General features: G+C 44.3%; 2 protein-coding genes across 2 annotated transcripts in view; one reads left to right on the top strand and one right to left on the bottom strand.

The window, feature by feature from the left end:
- si:dkey-40c11.2 (drebrin-like protein A) overlaps positions 1 to 13,976 on the top strand; it is a 48,704-nt gene extending 34,728 nt beyond the window's left edge. Inside the window, exons 5-16 of the mRNA XM_055918820.1 lie at positions 7,211 to 7,345; positions 7,650 to 7,727; positions 8,095 to 8,246; positions 8,390 to 8,444; positions 8,526 to 8,600; positions 8,950 to 9,058; positions 9,232 to 9,744; positions 9,870 to 10,169; positions 11,989 to 12,087; positions 12,349 to 12,473; positions 12,801 to 12,834; positions 12,940 to 13,976. Of these exons, the coding sequence (XP_055774795.1) occupies positions 7,211 to 7,345; positions 7,650 to 7,727; positions 8,095 to 8,246; positions 8,390 to 8,444; positions 8,526 to 8,600; positions 8,950 to 9,058; positions 9,232 to 9,744; positions 9,870 to 10,169; positions 11,989 to 12,087; positions 12,349 to 12,473; positions 12,801 to 12,834; positions 12,940 to 13,076 (1,812 nt within the window). The 3' untranslated portion in view covers positions 13,077 to 13,976. The remainder of the gene's footprint in view (positions 1 to 7,210; positions 7,346 to 7,649; positions 7,728 to 8,094; positions 8,247 to 8,389; positions 8,445 to 8,525; positions 8,601 to 8,949; positions 9,059 to 9,231; positions 9,745 to 9,869; positions 10,170 to 11,988; positions 12,088 to 12,348; positions 12,474 to 12,800; positions 12,835 to 12,939) is intronic.
- A 2,944-nt stretch (positions 13,977 to 16,920) lies between these two features.
- Positions 16,921 to 18,365, bottom strand: hspb11 (heat shock protein, alpha-crystallin-related, b11). The gene is made up of 5 exons (XM_055918822.1): positions 18,170 to 18,365; positions 17,703 to 17,809; positions 17,500 to 17,568; positions 17,361 to 17,404; positions 16,921 to 17,230 (listed from the first exon to the last, which is right to left on the bottom strand). The coding sequence occupies exons 1-5, from the start codon at positions 18,259 to 18,261 to the stop codon at positions 17,141 to 17,143; spliced, it is 402 nt and encodes a 133-aa protein (XP_055774797.1). The 5' UTR covers positions 18,262 to 18,365; the 3' UTR covers positions 16,921 to 17,140.

Genomic DNA, 18,365 nt, shown 5'->3' with positions numbered 1-18,365 from the left:
GGGAAGATTTAGGAGAAGAGGGGAATGAAGGGAACGAGACAGGACAAGTATAGAGGAGGAAAGTACAGGAGAGGGTAGGGGAAGGAGTAAGAATGGGAGGATAGGAGAGGTCTATGAAAGAGGTCCGAGGAGAGGACAGGGTGTGTGCGGAGAGGTCTATGAAAGAGGACAGAGGAGAGGTCTATGAAAGAGGACAGAGGAGAGGTCTATGACAGAGGAGAGGTCTATGAAAGAGGACAGAGGAGAGGATAGAGGAGAGGACAGGGTGTGTGAGGGGAAAGGGAAGAGAGAGGAGGAGAGGTTGTGTATGTTAATGAGCAAGCTGTTGCCTTAGAGGAGACCGTTTTAGGGAGAGGCCTTAGGGGAGACCGTTTTAGGGAGAGGCCTTAGGGGAGACCGTTTTAGGGAGAGGCCTTAGGGGAGACCGTTTTAGGGAGGGGCCTTAGGGGAGACCGTTTTAGGGAGGGGCCTTAGGGGAGACCGTTTTAGGGAGGGGCCTTAGGGGAGACCGTTTTAGGGAGGGGCCTTAGGGGAGACCGTTTTAGGGAGGGGCCTTAGGGGAGACCGTTTTAGGGAGAGGCCTTAGGGGAGACCGTTTTAGGGAGAGGCCTTAGAGGAGACCCTTTTAGGGAGAGGCCTTAGGGGAGACCCTTTTAGGGAGAGGCCTTAGGGGAGACCCTTTTAGGGAGAGGCCTTAGGGGAGACCCTTTTAGGGAGAGGCCTTAGGGGAGACCCTTTTAGGGAGAGGCCTTAGGGGAGACCCTTTTAGGGAGAGGCCTTAGGGGAGACCCTTTTAGGGAGAGGCCTTAGGGGAGACCCTTTTAGGGAGAGGCCTTAGGGGAGACCCTTTTAGGGAGAGGCCTTAGGGGAGACCCTTTTAGGGAGAGGCCTTAGGGGAGACCCTTTTAGGGAGAGGCCTTAGGGGAGACCCTTTTAGGGAGAGGCCTTAGGGGAGACCCTTTTAGGGAGAGGCCTTAGGGGAGACCCTTTTAGGGAGAGGCCTTAGGGGAGACCCTTTTAGGGAGAGGCCTTAGGGGAGACCCTTTTAGGGAGAGGCCTTAGGGGAGACCCTTTTAGGGAGAGGCCTTAGGGGAGACCCTTTTAGGGAGAGGCCTTAGGGGAGACCCTTTTAGGGAGAGGCCTTAGGGGAGACCCTTTTAGGGAGAGGCCTTAGGGGAGACCCTTTTAGGGAGAGGCCTTAGGGGAGACCCTTTTAGGGAGAGGCCTTAGGGGAGACCCTTTTAGGGAGAGGCCTTAGGGGAGACCCTTTTAGGGAGAGGCCTTAGGGGAGACCGTTTTAGGGAGAGGCCTTAGGGGAGACCGTTTTAGGGAGGGGCCTTAGGGGAGACCGTTTTAGGGAGGGGCCTTAGGGGAGACCGTTTTAGGGAGGGGCCTTAGGGGAGACCGTTTTAGGGAGGGGCCTTAGGGGAGACCGTTTTAGGGAGGGGCCTTAGGGGAGACCGTTTTAGGGAGAGGCCTTAGGGGAGACCGTTTTAGGGAGAGGCCTTAGGGGAGACCGTTTTAGGGAGAGGCCTTAGAGGAGACCTTAGAGGAGACCGTTTTAGGGAGAGGCCTTAGGGGAGACCCTTTTAGGGAGAGGCCTTAGGGGAGACCCTTTTAGGGAGAGGCCTTAGGGGAGACCCTTTTAGGGAGAGGCCTTAGGGGAGACCCTTTTAGGGAGAGGCCTTAGGGGAGACCCTTTTAGGGAGAGGCCTTAGGGGAGACCCTTTTAGGGAGAGGCCTTAGGGGAGACCGTTTTAGGGAGGAACCTTAGGGGAGACCGTTTTAGGGAGAGGCCTTAGGGGAGACCGTTTTAGGGAGAGGCCTTAGAGGAGACCTTAGAGGAGACCGTTTTAGGGAGAGGCCTTAGGGGAGACCGTTTTAGGGAGAGGCCTTAGGGGAGACCCTTTTAGGGAGAGGCCTTAGGGGAGACCCTTTTAGGGAGAGGCCTTAGGGGAGACCCTTTTAGGGAGAGGCCTTAGGGGAGACCCTTTTAGGGAGAGGCCTTAGGGGAGACCCTTTTAGGGAGAGGCCTTAGGGGAGACCCTTTTAGGGAGAGGCCTTAGGGGAGACCCTTTTAGGGAGAGGCCTTAGGGGAGACCCTTTTAGGGAGAGGCCTTAGGGGAGACCCTTTTAGGGAGAGGCCTATCATCTGAAACATAATGACAGACAGAGACAGTTAGGAGAGGCAGAGGAGATCATTTACACCCTCTTCACCACAACGCCCTCCTTCCTCCCTCAGGGGAACCTCACACTGCTTGGGAGAAGTGAGGGAGGGAGAAATGAAGAAGGGAGGTAAGGAGGTAGGGAGTGCAACTGTGTGTGTGGGCCTATTAAGATATTTGCGTGTGACTAACAGATTTCAGTTCATTACAATAGCTCCCACCTTGGGCCAATCATTTTAATTTTGTAAATGCCGCATCATTCACCCAAGTTTTGTCAAAATCGGGCCAGTGCTGTCTGAGATATTGCATGTGACTAACGAACGGACAAAGTCTGATCTACAGTGTGTGGGGGACAATAAAAATAGTGACACAAGGAATAAATACACAGTGAATAAAGATAATGAGTAAAAATAAGATGGCTATATACAGGAAGCACAAGTACCGAGTTGATATGCAGGGCTACGGGGAAGTTGAGGTAGATATGTACAGTGGCAAGAAAGTATGTGAACCCTTTGGAATTACATGGATTTCTAAATAAGTTGGTCATAAAATTGTCTGATCTTCATCTAAGTAAGTCACAACAATAGACAAACACTGTCTGTTTAAACTAACACACAAACAATTATATGTTTATGTCTTTATTGAACACACCGTGTAAACATTCACAGTGCAGGGTGGGAAAAGCATGTGGACCCTTGGATTTAATAACTGGTTGACCCTCCTTTGTAGGTAATAACCTCAACTAAAGGTTTTCTGTAGTTGCGGATCAGACCTGCACAACGGTCAGGAAGAATTTGACCATTCCACTTTACAAAACTGTTTCAGTTCAGCAATATTATTGGGATGTCTGGTGTGAACTGCTCTCTTGAGGTCATGCCACAGCATCTCAATTGGGTTGAGGTCAGGACTGGGCCACTCCAGAAGGTGTATTTGTCTGTTGAAGCCATTTAGTTGTTGATTTACTTCTGTGTTTTGGGTCGTTGTCCTGTTGCGTCACCCAACTTCTGTTGAGCTTCAATTGGCAGACAGATAGCCTTACATTCTCCTGCAAAATGTCTTGATAAACTTGGGAATTTGTTTTTCCGCCAATGATAGCAAGCTGTCCAAGTCCTGAGGCAGCAAAGCAGCTCCAAACCATGATGCTCCCTCCACCATACTTTACAGTTAGGATGAGGTTTTGATGTTGGTGTGCTGTGGCATTTTTTTTTTCTCCACACATAGTGCTGTGTGTTCCTTGCAGACAACTCAACTGTAGTTTCATCTGTCCACAGAATATTTTGCGAGTAGCGCTGTGGAGCATCCAGCTGCACTCTTGCAAACTTCAGACGTGCAGCAATGTTTTTTTGGACAGCAGTGGCTTCTTCCATGGTGTCCTCCCATGAACACCATTCTTGTTTAGTGTTTGACGTATTGTAGACTCGTCAACAGAGATATTAACATGTTCCAGAGATATCTGTAAGTCTTTAGCTGACTCTCTATTCTTCTTAACCTCATTGAGCATTCTGCGCTGTGCTTTTGCAGTCATCTTTCCCTTATGGCCACTCTTAGGGAGAGTAGCAACAATGCTGAACTTTCTCCATTTATAGTCAATTTGTCTTACCGTGGACTGATGAACATCAAGGCTTTAGAGATACCTTTGTAACCCTTTCCAGCTTTATGCAAATCAACAATTCTTAATCTTAGGTCTTCTGAGATCTCTTTTGTTCGAGACATGGTTCACATCAGGCAATGCTTCTTGTGAATAGCAAACTCAAATGTTGTGTTTTTTTTTATAGGGCTAGGCAGCTCTAATCAACATCTCCAATCTTGTGTCATTGATTGGACTCCAGGTTAGCTGACTCCTGACTCCAATTAGCTTTTGGAAAAGTCATTAGTCCTAGGGGTTCACATAGTTTTTCCAACCTACACTGTGAATGTTTAAATTATGTATCAATATAGACAAGAAAAATACAATTTGTGTGTTATTAGTTTAAGCACACTGTGTTTGTCTATTGTTGTAACTTGGATCAGATAACATTTGATGACCAATTAATGCAGAAATCCAGGTAATTCCAAAGGGTTCATATACTTTTTCTTGTCACTGTACATATAGGTAGGTGTAAAGAGGGTAAGCAACAGGATAGAATATTGACATTAGCAGCAGTGTGTGTGTGTGTGTGTGTGTAGGTAGAGTCCAGTATGTGTGTATAGATTCAGTGCAATAAGAGTTTGTGCAGAAAAGGGTCAAATTGTCACATGCTTGGTAAACAACAGGTGTAGACTGTGACAGTGAAACACTTACTTACAGGCCCTTCCCAACAATGCAGAGAGAAATAAAATAGAAAAGTAAAAATAATAGATGCACAATGAGTATTGATAACTTGGCTATAAACAAGGGGTACCAGTATCTAGTGGATGTGAAGGGGTACGAGGTAGTTGAGGTAGATATGTGCATACTGTATAACTAGGAATAAAGTGGCAGATGGCAAACAGGAGCAGAGAGAACAGTCTAGAACTTAGGTGGCTGGAGTCTTTGACAATTTTTAGGGCCTTCGTCTGACACCGCGTGGTATAGAGATCCTGGATGGCAGGGAGCTCTCCCCCGGTGACGTACTGGGCCGTCCGCACTACCCTCTAGCGCCTTCCGGTCATATGTCAAGCAGTTGCAATACCAAGTGGTGATATAGCCAGTCAAGATGCTCTCAATGGTGCAGCTATATAACTTTTTGAGGATCTGAGGACCCATGCCAAATCTTTTCAGTCTCCTGAGGGGGAAGAGGTGTTGTCGTGCACTCTTCACGACTGTGTTGGTGTGTTTGATGTGGACACTGAGGAACTTGAAGCTCTCGACCCGCTCCACTACAGCCCTGTTGATGTAAATGTGGCATGCTCGGCCCTCTGTTTCCTTTAATCCGTCTGATTACCAGGATGCATGTTTACCTGTTTAAAGGTCTTACTCACATCGGCTACGGAGAGTGTGATCACACAGTCCTCTGGAACAGCTGGTGCCTCGAGCATGGTTCAGTGTTGCTTGCCTCGGAGAGGATAGAAGGCATTTAGCATGTCTAGTAGGCTTGCGTCACTGGGCAACTCGCAGCTGCGTTTCCTTTTGTATTCTGTTATAGTTTGCAAGCCCTGTCACAAGCAACAGAGCCTGTGTAGTAGGATTCGATCTTAGTCCTGTATTGAAGCTTTGCCTGTTTGATGGTTCGTCGGAGGGCGTAGCGTGATTTCTTATAAGCGTCCGGGTTAGTGTCCCGCTCCTTGAAAGCGGTAGCTCTAGCGTTTAGCTCAGTGTGGGAGTTGCCTGTAATCCATGGCTTCTGGTTGGGATATGTACGTACGGTCACTGTGGGGACAACGTCGTCGAAGCCGGTGACTGATGTGGTAAACCCCTCAATGCCATCAAATGAGTCCCGGAACATATTCCAGACTGTGCTAGTGAAACAATCATGTAGTTTAGCATCCTCTTCAGCAGACCACTTCTGTATTGAGCGTGTCACTGGTACTTTTGAGGTTTTGCTTGTAAGCAGGAGGATATGTTCAGATTTGCTAGCGGGAGGGCTTTGTATGTGTCTCTGTGTGTGGAGTAAAGGTGATCTAGGGTTTTGTTCGCTGCTAGTTGCACAGGTGACATGCTGGTAGAATGGAGGTAAGACGGATACGTTTTTTTCTGCATTAAAATCACCGGCCACTAGGAGCGCTGTCTCTGAATGAACATCTTCTTGTTTGCTTATAGCCCTATACAGCTCATTGAGTGTAGTCTTAGTGCCAGCATCGGTTTGTGGTGGTAAATAAACAGCTAATAAAAATATGGATGAAAACTCTCTTGGTAGATAGAATACCTCACGATAAGTTGTAAACCATACTAACTCAGACGAGCAGAACTTTTTCTTTTTTTTTGATGCGCAGAACCTTAACTTTGCACCAGCTGTTGTTAACAAAGAGACACACACCACGTCCTTGAGGTTACCGTTCTGTCCTGCCGATTCATATAAAAACCAGCTAGAATATTATCCGTATCCTTCTTCAGCCAAGTTTTCTGAGAAACATAGGATCTTAGTTCTTCAGGTCCCGTTGATAGGATAGTCTCGAACGGAGCTCATCCAGTTTGTTCTCCAGTGGTTGTACATTCATCAATAGAAAAGAGGGTAGAGGCGGATGATTTACTCGCCTCCGTTGTTTCATCGGGGCACCCGCACGTCGAACTCTATATCGCCGTCTCTTTCTGGTCCGGGTTGGTCATTGGTCATCGTTGAATACCTGCATCCTGTCTGCTCTTTCCACTTCCCCCTCATCTAATATGCAACATCTGTTTTACTTTCCTTGTGCTTTCTGTGAATTCTCTCTTCCTCCCCCCTACACACACTCTCTCCTGTTTCTACACCTCTCTCTTCCCTCTCCACTCTCTATCTCTTCCAAACTGATACGTTTCATCCTGTCTTCTCTAGTGTAAGCCAGAGACTCGTTTTGTTCTCTGTCTGTCCTCATCGCTAAAGCTGTTACACAACTAAGTCCACAGCCAAAAGGAACCCGCCGGGGGGAAAAGCTTTCAAAGAACTACTTCAGAGTGTGTGTGTGTTTGTGTGTGTGTGTGTGTACATATGATTTCAGGGGGTCAGGGGGTAAATGAAAAAGGTGGGAAAATATCCCTTTCTCTCATTTGGAATGCTGGAGCAGAATTCTATCTGAGCGATGAGGTTTCACACATTTTGATACTGTAGCAGCCAATAAAAATGCCATTCTTTCATCCGGAAAGTTCATGAAAGGTTCAAGTGACATCATGCAAAGTGTCTGTGGCGCACAGCTGTAGTGTGCAGACCAATTTACAGCTGAAGATTATCCTCGCTTGGAATGTCAAACAATGTTCAGGACCGCAACTTGATTCCCTTCAATAATCTTTCATGCTGACATGTTTCAGAACAAGCTTGTTCATCAGAGCACTGTCTGGGTCAGTGATGAACATGCAGCAACCAACCTGTCACTAGTGCATTATAGACTTGACATCAGATGCCTGTGTAGCAGCTCCCCATTGTACTCACACTCTCACACTCACTCTCTCTCAGGAGGCCTATGTGTTTATCAGTGCTGAGAGTAAGGAGGATGTGACAGAGGAGAAGATAGGTGCTGAGCTCAATAAAGTCCGCTCCCCGACAGAGCATGTCAGAAGAAGCAGTCGGTCCAAGGACAAGGAGACAGTGGTGAGTGGTCCCCTTGCAATACCATCTCTATCCACAAGAGGGGGCGCTAACACCTGGACACATCCTGGAACTGTGTTTTAATATTGAGGGTGCCACATTCAGATTCTCTCAGTTTTAATCTCGTCATAAATTGTACTTTCTGTGTACATACTGTGTGTGTTTTTTTTTTTTTTTTTTTTTCAATCACGAGTTAAAAACATCCAAGGCTCCTTGTCAATAGCCTAAGTTACAAACTGTGTGTTCATACAGTGTTGTTCTCCATTAACTCTCTCTTTCCTCTGCGTCTGTATCTCTCTGTTGACAGGGCACTAACTACAGGAAGACTAACGCTGCCATGGAGATGAGCCGCGCCAACAGAGACTCCTTCTGGGCACGTGCAGAGGTAGTTTACACAGGCACACAGTCACGGTTACCCTCAGGTAGCCTAGTGGTTAGAGCGTTAGGCCAGCAACCGAAAGGTTGCTAGATCGAATACCCGAGCTGACAAGGTGAAAATCTGTCGTTTTGCACAAGGCAGTTAACCCACTGTTCCTAGGCTGTCATTGTAAATAAGAATTTGTTCTTAACTGACTTGCCTAGTTAAATAAAGGTTTTTAAAAAATAATAAACTGTCTAAGCTATGAGGGTAATTTTCTAGTAATCCATCAATGTAACAGACTTAGTATTTACCTTCAATGTTCACATCACCTTCAACGTTCACATTATCAACTGTTATTAAGTCTTCATCTATTGTGTTCCATCTCTCTCAGCGTGAGGAGGAGCGGAGGAAGGAAGAGGAGAGGAAGCGTGCAGTGGAGGACAGACGACGTTGGGAGAAAGAGAGAGTTTTGAAGGAACAGAAAGAGGCTGATGAGCGGGAGAGGAAGATGAACGAGAAACTACAGATGATCGAAGAGCAGAGGTCAGGACTAGGACACACACACTGACTCAAGACTCAAACGATCTCTGACTCAAGGGTATCCTCTTGTGGCCATGTCAGGTATTGAATGTGTCGTCATAATTGGAAAGGCTACATAAGGTCTCTGACATCTCTGTATCTCTCAGGAGAATGCAGGTCCAACTGGAGGCAGAAGTGAGGAAACAGGAGAAATCTAGATGGGTGAGAGAAATAACCAATTAGTGAGGAAGTTATCAGGCTACTGAAGTGTGTCTGAACTCTGACCTCTGTTGGGTGTGCCAGGAGCTGCAGGAGAGAGAGCATGAGGAGGACATGAGATCTCGCTTCAGACGCAGCGAGTCCATTGAGAAAGCAGCAGTGAGTCTCTCTTACTGACCTCTCTTCTCCATATAAACTCCCATCCTACTCTTCTCTAAACATACTAGTTCCTTACCTGTTGTACCTCTCGCATACGATGTATCCCAATGCTCTGAAATGGCTTCTTCTCCTAGTCTGCTGTCCTTCATCTGCACAGATCTGAAAACACAGGATAGGTCAAAGGAATATGGCCTTTTTATAGGAACCTGTCTGCTTCTGTCAAGCCAGCGCAGATGAAGGAAAGGAATGGAGAGGAAGGAGTAGAGGAGGCAGCTCTAGACTATTGAGACATGTAGTTTCCTTTACATCATTCAGTAAAGCATGGTGTGATTCCTCCTCCTACCTGTAGGAGGCAGCAATGCTGGTATCACAGCGCTCCATGAACCCCAGAGAGTTCTTCAGACAGCTGTCATCAGTATCATCCCGTAGCCCATCCAGCCCCGGCTCCCCCCGCACAGGTAAGTCCAGTGTGTGTGTGTTTATAAGCGTTGACAAACCACAAGTGGCTCTACGCAATGTGTGATTAAGCCAGTAACAGTCAATCAGGCATGAACCTTAACAACCATTTTCTGCCTGGTTGCATTGTATTTCTTCATGTTGGTCTTTCTTCCCTCCCTCTCTCTCCACACAGGCAAACCTCCATTAAGGCGGTACCAGCGCAGCCTGACTGACACAGCATTCAACTTTGGGAAATCGGACAGCCCCATCCCCACTTCCCCCCGCAGTCCCACATTGGTCTCACCCTTCTCCCGCTTCCCAACCTCCCCCTTCCACCGCACCATGTCCCCGCCCAGCCCCATCTTCCGCCCAAGCACCTCTCCCCAGAGCCCTCGCGCGCCCCTGGTGTCCCCTCCGAAATCGGCCCTCCACTCTGCCCCACCTGTCTCAGCCCAGGCTACTCTCCCATCACCCAACCCCCAGTTTCAGCTCCAAACCCAGCCCTCTGCCCTCCCAGCCTCTCCAGGCCTCCTCGCCAACATGTCCCCCACCTCCCCTCTAGAGAACCAGCTCCAGGCCCAGTTCCTGCCCCACTCTCCCCAGTCCCAGCCTGAATGCTTCCCCTATCCCCTAGTTTCCCTGAAGCCTGTCTCAGCACCACAGCCTCCTATTGCCTCTGTGCCAGAGAGTCCACTGCAGCCAACAGGTAGTTCCCCATCATACACACAGCCTACTGTAGAATGACCATGTATGTCTGTCATACCATTATAGTGGGTTCTCAGTTTACCATGGATGCACTTAAAACAACATTGGTAATTATCTCTCTTCCAGAGCAGTACACAGCTATACAAGTTGTACTGGTGGAGGAAGAGGAAGATGAAGATGAAGAGGAAGACCAGGCAGAGCCAGAGCCCAGCATTAAGAGTACAGAGCCAAACCCAAATATGGAGGAGGGAGGGGAGGTCTTAGCACAGGATTCAGACCCTACATCAGTGCAGGAGCCTATGGCAGAGGAAGGAGAGGAGGCAAAGGAAGCTGGACAAGAGAAGGGCCAATCCGATTACAGCCAGGTCTCTGCTGAGCCATTCCTGGTCGAGCTTTCAGAAGAGGAGCAGGAGCCAGCAGTAACAGGTATACTTTGTACACTACCGGTCAAAAGTTTGGACGCCTACCTAGTTTTTCTTTACTATTATTCTACAATGTAGAAAATAGTAATAATAAAGACATCAAAACTATGAAATAACGCATATGGAATCATGTAGAAACCCCCAAAATATATATTTTATATTTGAGATTCTTCAAATAGCCACCCTTTGCCTTGATGATAGCTTTGCACACTCTTGGCATTCTCTCAACCAGCTTCACCTGGAATGGTTTTCCTTTTTTTTTTTTTTTTTTTTTTTTTACCCCATTTTCGTGGTATACATTTGGTAGTTAGTCTTGTCTCATCGCTGCAACTTCCATACGGACTCGGGAAAGGCGAAGATCGAGGACCATGCGTCCTCTGAAACACGACCCAACCAAGCCGCACTGCTTCTTGACACAATGCCCACTTAACCCAGAAGCCAGTCGCATCAATGTGTCGGAAGAAACACCATACACCTGGCGACCGTGTCAGCATGCACTGCGCCCGTACCGCCACAGGAGTCGCTAGTGTGCGATGGCCAAGGACATCCCTGCCGGCCAAACCCACCCTTAACCCGAGCGACGCTGGGCCAATTGTGCGCCACCCCATGAGTCTCCCAGTCACGGCCGGCTGCGACAGAGCATGGACTCAAACCCAAAATCTCTAGTGGCACTGCGCCACTCAGGAGGCCCTTGGAATGCTTTTCCAACAGTCTTGAAGGAGTTCCCACATGCTGAGCACTTGTTGGCTACTTTTCCTTTACTCTTCGGTCCGATTCATCCTAAACCATTTCAATTGGGTTGAGGCCGGGTGATTGTGGAGGCCAGGTCATCCATCTCTCTCCTTCTTGGTCAAATAGCCAATAGTGTTGGGTCATTGTCCTGTTGAAAAAACAAAATGATAGTCCCACTAAGCCCAAGCCAGATGGGATGGCGTATCGCTGAAGAATGCTGTGGTAGCCATGCTGGTTAAGTATGCCTTGAATTCTATGTCTGTTACTTGAACTCTGTGAAGCATTTATTTGGGCTGCAATTTCTGAGTCTGGTAACTCTAATAAACGTATCCTCTGCAGCAGAGGTAACTCTGGGTCTTCCATTCCTGTGGCGGTCCTCATGAGAGCCAGTTTCATCATAGCGCTTGATGGTTTTTGCGACTGCAAAAAGTTATTGAAATGTTCCGTATTGACTGACCTTCATGTCTTAAAGTAATGATGGACTGTTGTTTCTCTTTGCTTATTTGAGCTGTTCTTGCAATAATATGGACTTGGTCTTTTACCAAATAGGGCTATATTCTGTATACCCCCTACCATGTCACAACACAACTGATTGGCTCAAACGCATTAAGAAGGAAAGAAATTCCACAAATGTACTTTTTACAAGGCATTTGAAATGCATTCCAGATGACTACCTCATGAAGCTGGTTGAGAGAATGCCAAGTGTGCAAAGCTGTATTCAAGGCAAAGGGGGGCTGTTTAAAGAATCTCAAATATAAAATATTTTTTGATTTGTTTTAACACTTTTTTTGGTTACTACATGATTCCATATGTGTTATTTTATAGTTTTGGTGTCTTCACTATTATTCTACAATATAGAAAATAGTAAAAATAAAGAAAAACCCTGAATGAATAGGTGTTCTAAAACTTTTGACCGTTAGTGTATGTTCTTTTGTATCTCGTATAGGCCTGTCCTATTATAAAAAATATAAAATAATTTAACAGGCTAAATAAAACAATTGAAAGGGAAGAGTTTTATGTAATGAGAAGGTTGTGGAAAAGTGTGTGACACATCACTGACACAATCTAACTACTGATATGTTATGTTTCAGATGCAGAGGTTATTCTTCAGGTAATCACACAAAAGGTTGTGGTCCCGTCCACCAATGGGGTGACAGACGAGGAGGAGTTGGTGGAACACAATGGTACAGGTATGTTACCCCACTCATCCAGAGAGGTATCTACGCTAGCCTACATTACCCAAGTTGCTCTCAAACTGAATGAACCCTTCATGTTGATGAGATAACATAGAATAGACATACCAGAAGCCTACATTGCAATTCCCTATCCTTTTCCAGGAATCCTCTTCCTCGTGGGCTTTTAAATCCATGAAGTCGATTGAAAAGTACACACTTGCTTAGCATAGGGTAGGGAACCAGAATCCAACCACTATCATGGTTCCTCTTTTCCAGAGAGATCTATGAGTTCACCTGAAAGGGACCAAGGTACTCCAGAGTTGGCTGTTTGTTTTGATGAAGAGGAGGAGGACTTTGTTGAAGAGAATGAGGTCCAGGAGATTTCAGAGAATGGACAAGAGGTATGGAGACACACAAAGTCATATGTACCCTGCCACCTGCCATCCTATTCACTACTGGGCTTCAAACCCGGTCCTGGAGACCCACACTGTGTGCAGACCTTTGTTCCAGCCCAGTTTTAATAAAAAGACTTGATGATTAGTTGATAAGTTATAAAAGGTGTGTTAGTGCTGGTCTTTCCTTCTCCAGGACCAGGATTGAAAACACTAATTTAATATGAATGTCATGTCGATGACAACCAGGCGAGGGCTCTGCAATGGGGAAAAATAGTGAATTGTGACATTTTCCTCAGACGGGACATTCATGATTCGTGGTTTTCTCTGTTTCAGACATGTGTAAGAGCTCTCTATGATTACCAAGCAGGTCAGTTCTCAGTGTAACCATGGACACACATGCACACCAATACATACACACAGACGCACACTATGATTCTCTGAGTGTTAAATTTGCCTTTCTCTTTTCTCACAGAGGATGAATCAGAGATCTCCTTTGAGCCAGGTGACATCATAAGTGCGGTGGAGACCGTGGACAAGGCCTGGTGGCGGGGCTGCACTAAAGATGGACGCCAGGGACTCTTTCCAGCCAATTACGTGGAAACCATCTAGACACACACACATACACACTCAGGGACTGAACACTCATTCCCCTACAGTGAAAACACCATAGTATACTTGCTACATATATAGACTCCCTTAGCTTCAATAGACACACAATGAACAAACTTCCCTTGTATTCCATGCTATCATCTGCCCCCATTCCAACTTGCCTGTGTTGTGGTGGAAGACCGTGTCTCCTGTTTTATCCAGTTAGACTCCTAACTGGCAGAAACACACAGTTGAGGTCCACTAAGATGTCTCCTTCGTTCCCTTCACAAGAGGGAGGACTGGGAAAGAGAGGGACCACCAGACGGGATGTCTGCAGACTCAAAATGAGTCCCTCTACAACTACTATTTTGATGATTGTTACACTAAGCGATACTGTCTGTGTGAATGTGTCATTTCCTTACATTTAACAGTGTTTTCTATGTTAATTAACTGAAACGTAAGGGACTGTCTTTCTTGTTTCTGTACTGGTGGTACTGCATGTGTATATAATCTGTTTTATCTAAAGCTTTTTTTATGCAAGCGGAGTGGTATTCCTATAGTACAACTGATGCTAATAGATAGCATTATGTTAATGTCACGTACATTGAAAATGCTACTTGTAACTGTCTTTTTGAAGTGGGAACTTTTTAAAGTTAAAGGTTTGTTTCTACAAATGTGATGGTTTGAACTCCCTGCATTTACTCCACATTTACAAATAGTACCATTTACAAACATATAATACTCCTAAACATTAGCATATATATATATATTACAGGTCGTGATTGTTTTTGTTATTACATTAAAAGACAAATACTATTTTGAAGTTATATTTCTTTATGAAAATAGCAGAAACATGAAGCAGAAAGTAACTTTATCATGCATATTATACTTTTAAATAAAACTTCTTTTTTTTACTGCAAATGTAAACGTAACTTTTTAATCACTTTCAGAACTCTATAATTAATTTTAGAACATGAATTCTAATTTCTTTGAATCCAACTGAATAATACATCCATATGTATTTTTCCTCACAAAAAAAAAGCTTTGTACCATTTTAAAGCGTAAAACACTTGTACATTGTACTTCAGCTTGAGATGGATATTTACTCTCAGCTTCATGAGAATAAATATTTTTATATTCTGAAAAAAATGATGGCTATGTACATTGTTGTTTTCTACCAAGTTACATACATTAGCGTGATGTTTCCGCTTTGCATCCCTCGTCTAACACACGTAGTGGACATTTACTTGATTATTGATCAAGTGACAACTTTAAACTTTCCTCACATGTTCACTGTCTTCTCCTTTCTCTTCACTCCCTCTCTCTTCACTTTCATCTTTCCCTCCTCTGGTTTCATATTTACTCTCCCTCTCTTTTAAATGACGGGTGGATAAAAAAAATGTTGCTCTTATTCACGTAACATGGAGTCAGGGACAACAACCTCATATTAACAAATGTATTCTCTTTTTATATATTTAACCTTTAAGGAAAAGACATTACAGTTGAAATCGGAAGTTTACATACACTTAGGTTGGAGTCATTAAAACTCATTTTTCAACCACTCCACAAATTTCTTGTCCTAACCGACTTGCCAAAACTATAGTTTGTTTACATCTACTTTCTGCATGACACAAGTAATTTTTCCAACAATTGTTTACAAATGATTTCACTGTATCACAATTCCAGTTGGTCAGAAGTTTACATACACTAAGTTGACTGTGCCTTTAAACAGATTGGGAAAATCCAGAAATTGTCATAGCTTTAGAAGCTTCTGATGGGCTAATTGACATCATTTGAGTCAATTGGAGGTCTACCGGTGGATGTATTTCAAGGCCTACCTTCAAACTCAGTGCCTCTTTGACATCATGGGAAAATCAAAAGAAATCAGTCAAGACCTCAGAAAACAAATTGTAGATCTCCACAAGTCTGGTTCATCCTTGGGAGTAATTTCCAAACGTCTGAAGGTACCACGTTCATCTGTACAAACAATAGTACGCAAGTATAAACACCCTGGGACTACTCAGCTGTCATACCGCTCAGGAAGGAGACGTGTTCTGTCTCCTAGAGATGAACGTACTTTGGTGCGAAAAGTGTAATCCCAGAACAACAGGAAAGGACCATGTGAAGATGCTGGAGGAAATGGGTACAAAAGTATCTATATCCACAGGAAAACGAGTCCTATCTCGACATAACCTGAAAGGCGCTCAGCAAGGAAGAAGCCACTGCTCCAAAACTGGCATAAAAAAGACAGAATATGGTTTGCAACTGCACATGCGGACAAATATTGTACTTTTTGGAGAAATGTCCTCTGGTCTGATGAAACAAAAATAGAACTGTTTAGCCATAATGACCATTGTTATGTTTGGAGGAAAAAGGGGGAGGCTTGCAAGCCGAAGAACACCATCCCAACCGTGAAGCACGGGGGTGGCAGCATCATGTTGTGGGGGTGCTTTGCTGCAGGACGGACTGGTGCACTTCTCAAAATAAATGGCATCATGAGGCAGGACAATTATGGGGATATATTGAAGCAACATCTCAAGACATCAATCAGGAAGTTAAAGCTTGGTCGCAAATGGGTCTTCCAAATGGACAATGACCTCAAGCATACTTCCAAAGTTGTGGCAAAATGACTTAAAGTCAACAAAGTCAAGGTCTTGGAGTGGCCATCACAAAGCGCTGACCTCAACCCCATAGAAATTTTGTGGGCAGATCTGAAAAAGCGTGTGCGAACAAGGAGGCCTACAAACCTGCCTCAGTTACACCAGCTCTGTCAGGAATGGGCCAAAATTCCCCCAACTTATTGTGGGAAGCTTGTGGAAGGCAACCCAAAACATTTTACCCAAGTTAAACAATTTAAAGGCAATGCTACCAAATACTAATTGAGTGTATGTAAACTTCTGACCCACTGGGAATGTGATGAACGAAATAAAAGCTTAAATCACTCTCTACTATTATTCTGACATTTCACATTATTAAAATAAAGTGGTGATCCTAACTGACCTAAGACAGGGAATTTTTACTAGGATTAAATATTAGGAATTGTGAAAAACTGAGTTTAAATGTATTTGTCTAAGATGTATGTAAACTTCTGACTTCAACTGTATATCTCATTGGGCTGAATCCTAACCTTTGAACTTTTACAACAACATAGGCAGTTGGGCCCCCGAGTAGCAGTGTTCTAAGGCACTGCATCTCAGTGAAAGAGGCGTCACCTCAGTCCCTGATTCAAATCCTGGCTGTATCACATCCGACTGTGATTGGGAGTCTCATAGGGTGGCGCACAATTGGCCGAGCGTCGTCTGGGTTTGGCCGGGGTAGGCCGTCATTGTAAATAAGAATTTGTTCTTAATTGATTTGCCTAGTTAAATAATAAAAATAATAAAAAGCTTTGAAGTGCTGGAATGATTTCAGGTTCAGAACAGACGACTCCTGAATCTCCATCAGGTTGTCTGATGCAGTATGATGTTTGCCAATAATGATTTGCGAACCCTGTATGTGTGACATTGAATCCTTGCACATAAGCAGATTTTTAATTGCGCAATAATGTAAGATTGGAAAGTGGGCGTTATTTCAGCCTGTGGTTTTAAAACACTTTCACTCCACAGGAAGTATGAGATTATTATAACACATTGTTTAGTAAACTTAAAATGTCTTCCGAAAATCCATCTTTGGCCAGGCTACCTCTGCAGCACACAAATGCACGAGTGAAGAAAATCCTTAACAATATAGTGGGATGACGGACACACTGATGACACGTCTACAGCAGGAAAACCTTTGAAGTTTGAATACTGCCTTGTTTCACTTCACATCAACTGTCACCATATGCTTTGGATCAAATGCAACTGTTAGCAGATTACAGCAGTAGTCAGATTTATTGAACAGATTTTATTGCAATTTGGATTTGGTGAACAGGTAGAATGAAACAAACTATTAATTGTGCCTCAGGTGATGTAACATTAAATCCTGTTTCATTACAAAAAAGGTATAAACAACAACAAAATGATGCAATGTAAAACATATTAGATATTCAGACAAACCCCTTAATAAGTAGAGCTGTACATTATGAGAAGGTACTATATATTTCATCACTCTACACTGATGCTGTGTACCGAGACAAAATGATCATATCCAGAGGTAACGATGAAGCGCAAGTGTGTTGCAGTCGTTCCATTTAGCTGTAAAGAGAAAAAAACAAGAGTAGTTCAAACCACTCAAAGTCACGTGTATATACAGTATATGCCATTTGCAGACACTTTGTAGTACCATGTAGAACATTATGTAGATTAGAATAGGAAGTCAACTCACTGGAAAATCATTTGTTTGAAGATGCCCCTCTGTGTGTTCAAATTCTGAAACAAGATGCAATGAAGATTACAATACTGCTTTGAAAGGCAGACTTCATTTGCTTTGAGGCACTGTGGATCTGTAGAGTGGCTTTGCTTACCTTTTTCTGAAATAGCTTCAAAGTCAGTAGCATCATCTGAGATGCTCTTCTCAATTTTAAGAGTCTTAACTGAAAGACAATGAGAACAAAATAACGGATACATTTCAAGCAACACGATCAAACTGTAGTAACTAAACATACACCAATACTTAGGTCTAGACAGTGTGCCATTTGATACGTTAACTTTTGACCTTGTTTCATACCATTATAACAGTGCATTGTCACAAGGGCAATTTTCATAGATTCAGCGAAACGGATTATGAACTCCTGTGGAAACATTCCAGTGGACATCCAAAATGTTTCAGTGTTCCTGAGAAGAGAGAAAGTGACGTATCAAGGTATGGTGTGGCATGGGGCTGCTGGCTGTGCGTTACTGACTGGTGTAACATGACATTGTATAGCAACAGGATGTTGGCTTTGTGTGGAAATATTGTTGGGTGTCTGTACAAGACTGATAACGTTAGCTCGCTAGCTCTTCTCAAGCTACCATAGCTAGTAGCTTTTTATCTTGATTTTAACAACAACGCATGTAGCTAGCTACTCTGCAATACAGGAAGTTTAGGTTAGTTTAGCTATCTAACTAACGTTAGCTAACAGCATAACGTTACCAGATAGGCACAGAGGTTCTAAATTAAATGTTAAAAAGAGTAAATAAATAAACCTGTCTCACCCGTCAATAATGTTTTCTGGAGGATGATTCTCATCACTGGACGCAGCCAAGACAATCTGAGCACCCAAAGAACCTAAAGCATGATCTATCATCGTTTTGGCCAACAAATCACGACTTGCAAGCAAATCTAGCTAGGTAAACAAAGTCTTATTTCGTTCCCAAGCCAACGTGCTAACAATTTTTGTCGCAGTTTTTC

This window comes from Salvelinus fontinalis, chromosome 4 (assembly GCF_029448725.1).
Source record: "Salvelinus fontinalis isolate EN_2023a chromosome 4, ASM2944872v1, whole genome shotgun sequence".
Taxonomy (NCBI): Eukaryota; Metazoa; Chordata; class Actinopteri; order Salmoniformes; family Salmonidae; genus Salvelinus; species Salvelinus fontinalis.
This window is presented reverse-complemented; position numbering and strand designations above follow the sequence as displayed.

Excerpts from the sequence above, each read along its gene's own strand:
- hspb11 (XM_055918822.1), bottom strand. The coding sequence starts at position 18,261 with ATGATAGATCATGCTTTAGGTTCTTTGGGTGCTCAGATTGTCTTGGCT. Across the intron at positions 17,810-18,169 it reads CCAGAAAACATTATTGACGG|GAACACTGAAACATTTTGGA; the intron begins GTGAGACAGGTT and ends CTCTCTTCTCAG. Across the intron at positions 17,405-17,499 it reads TGAAGCTATTTCAGAAAAAG|AATTTGAACACACAGAGGGG; the intron begins GTAAGCAAAGCC and ends ATCTTGTTTCAG.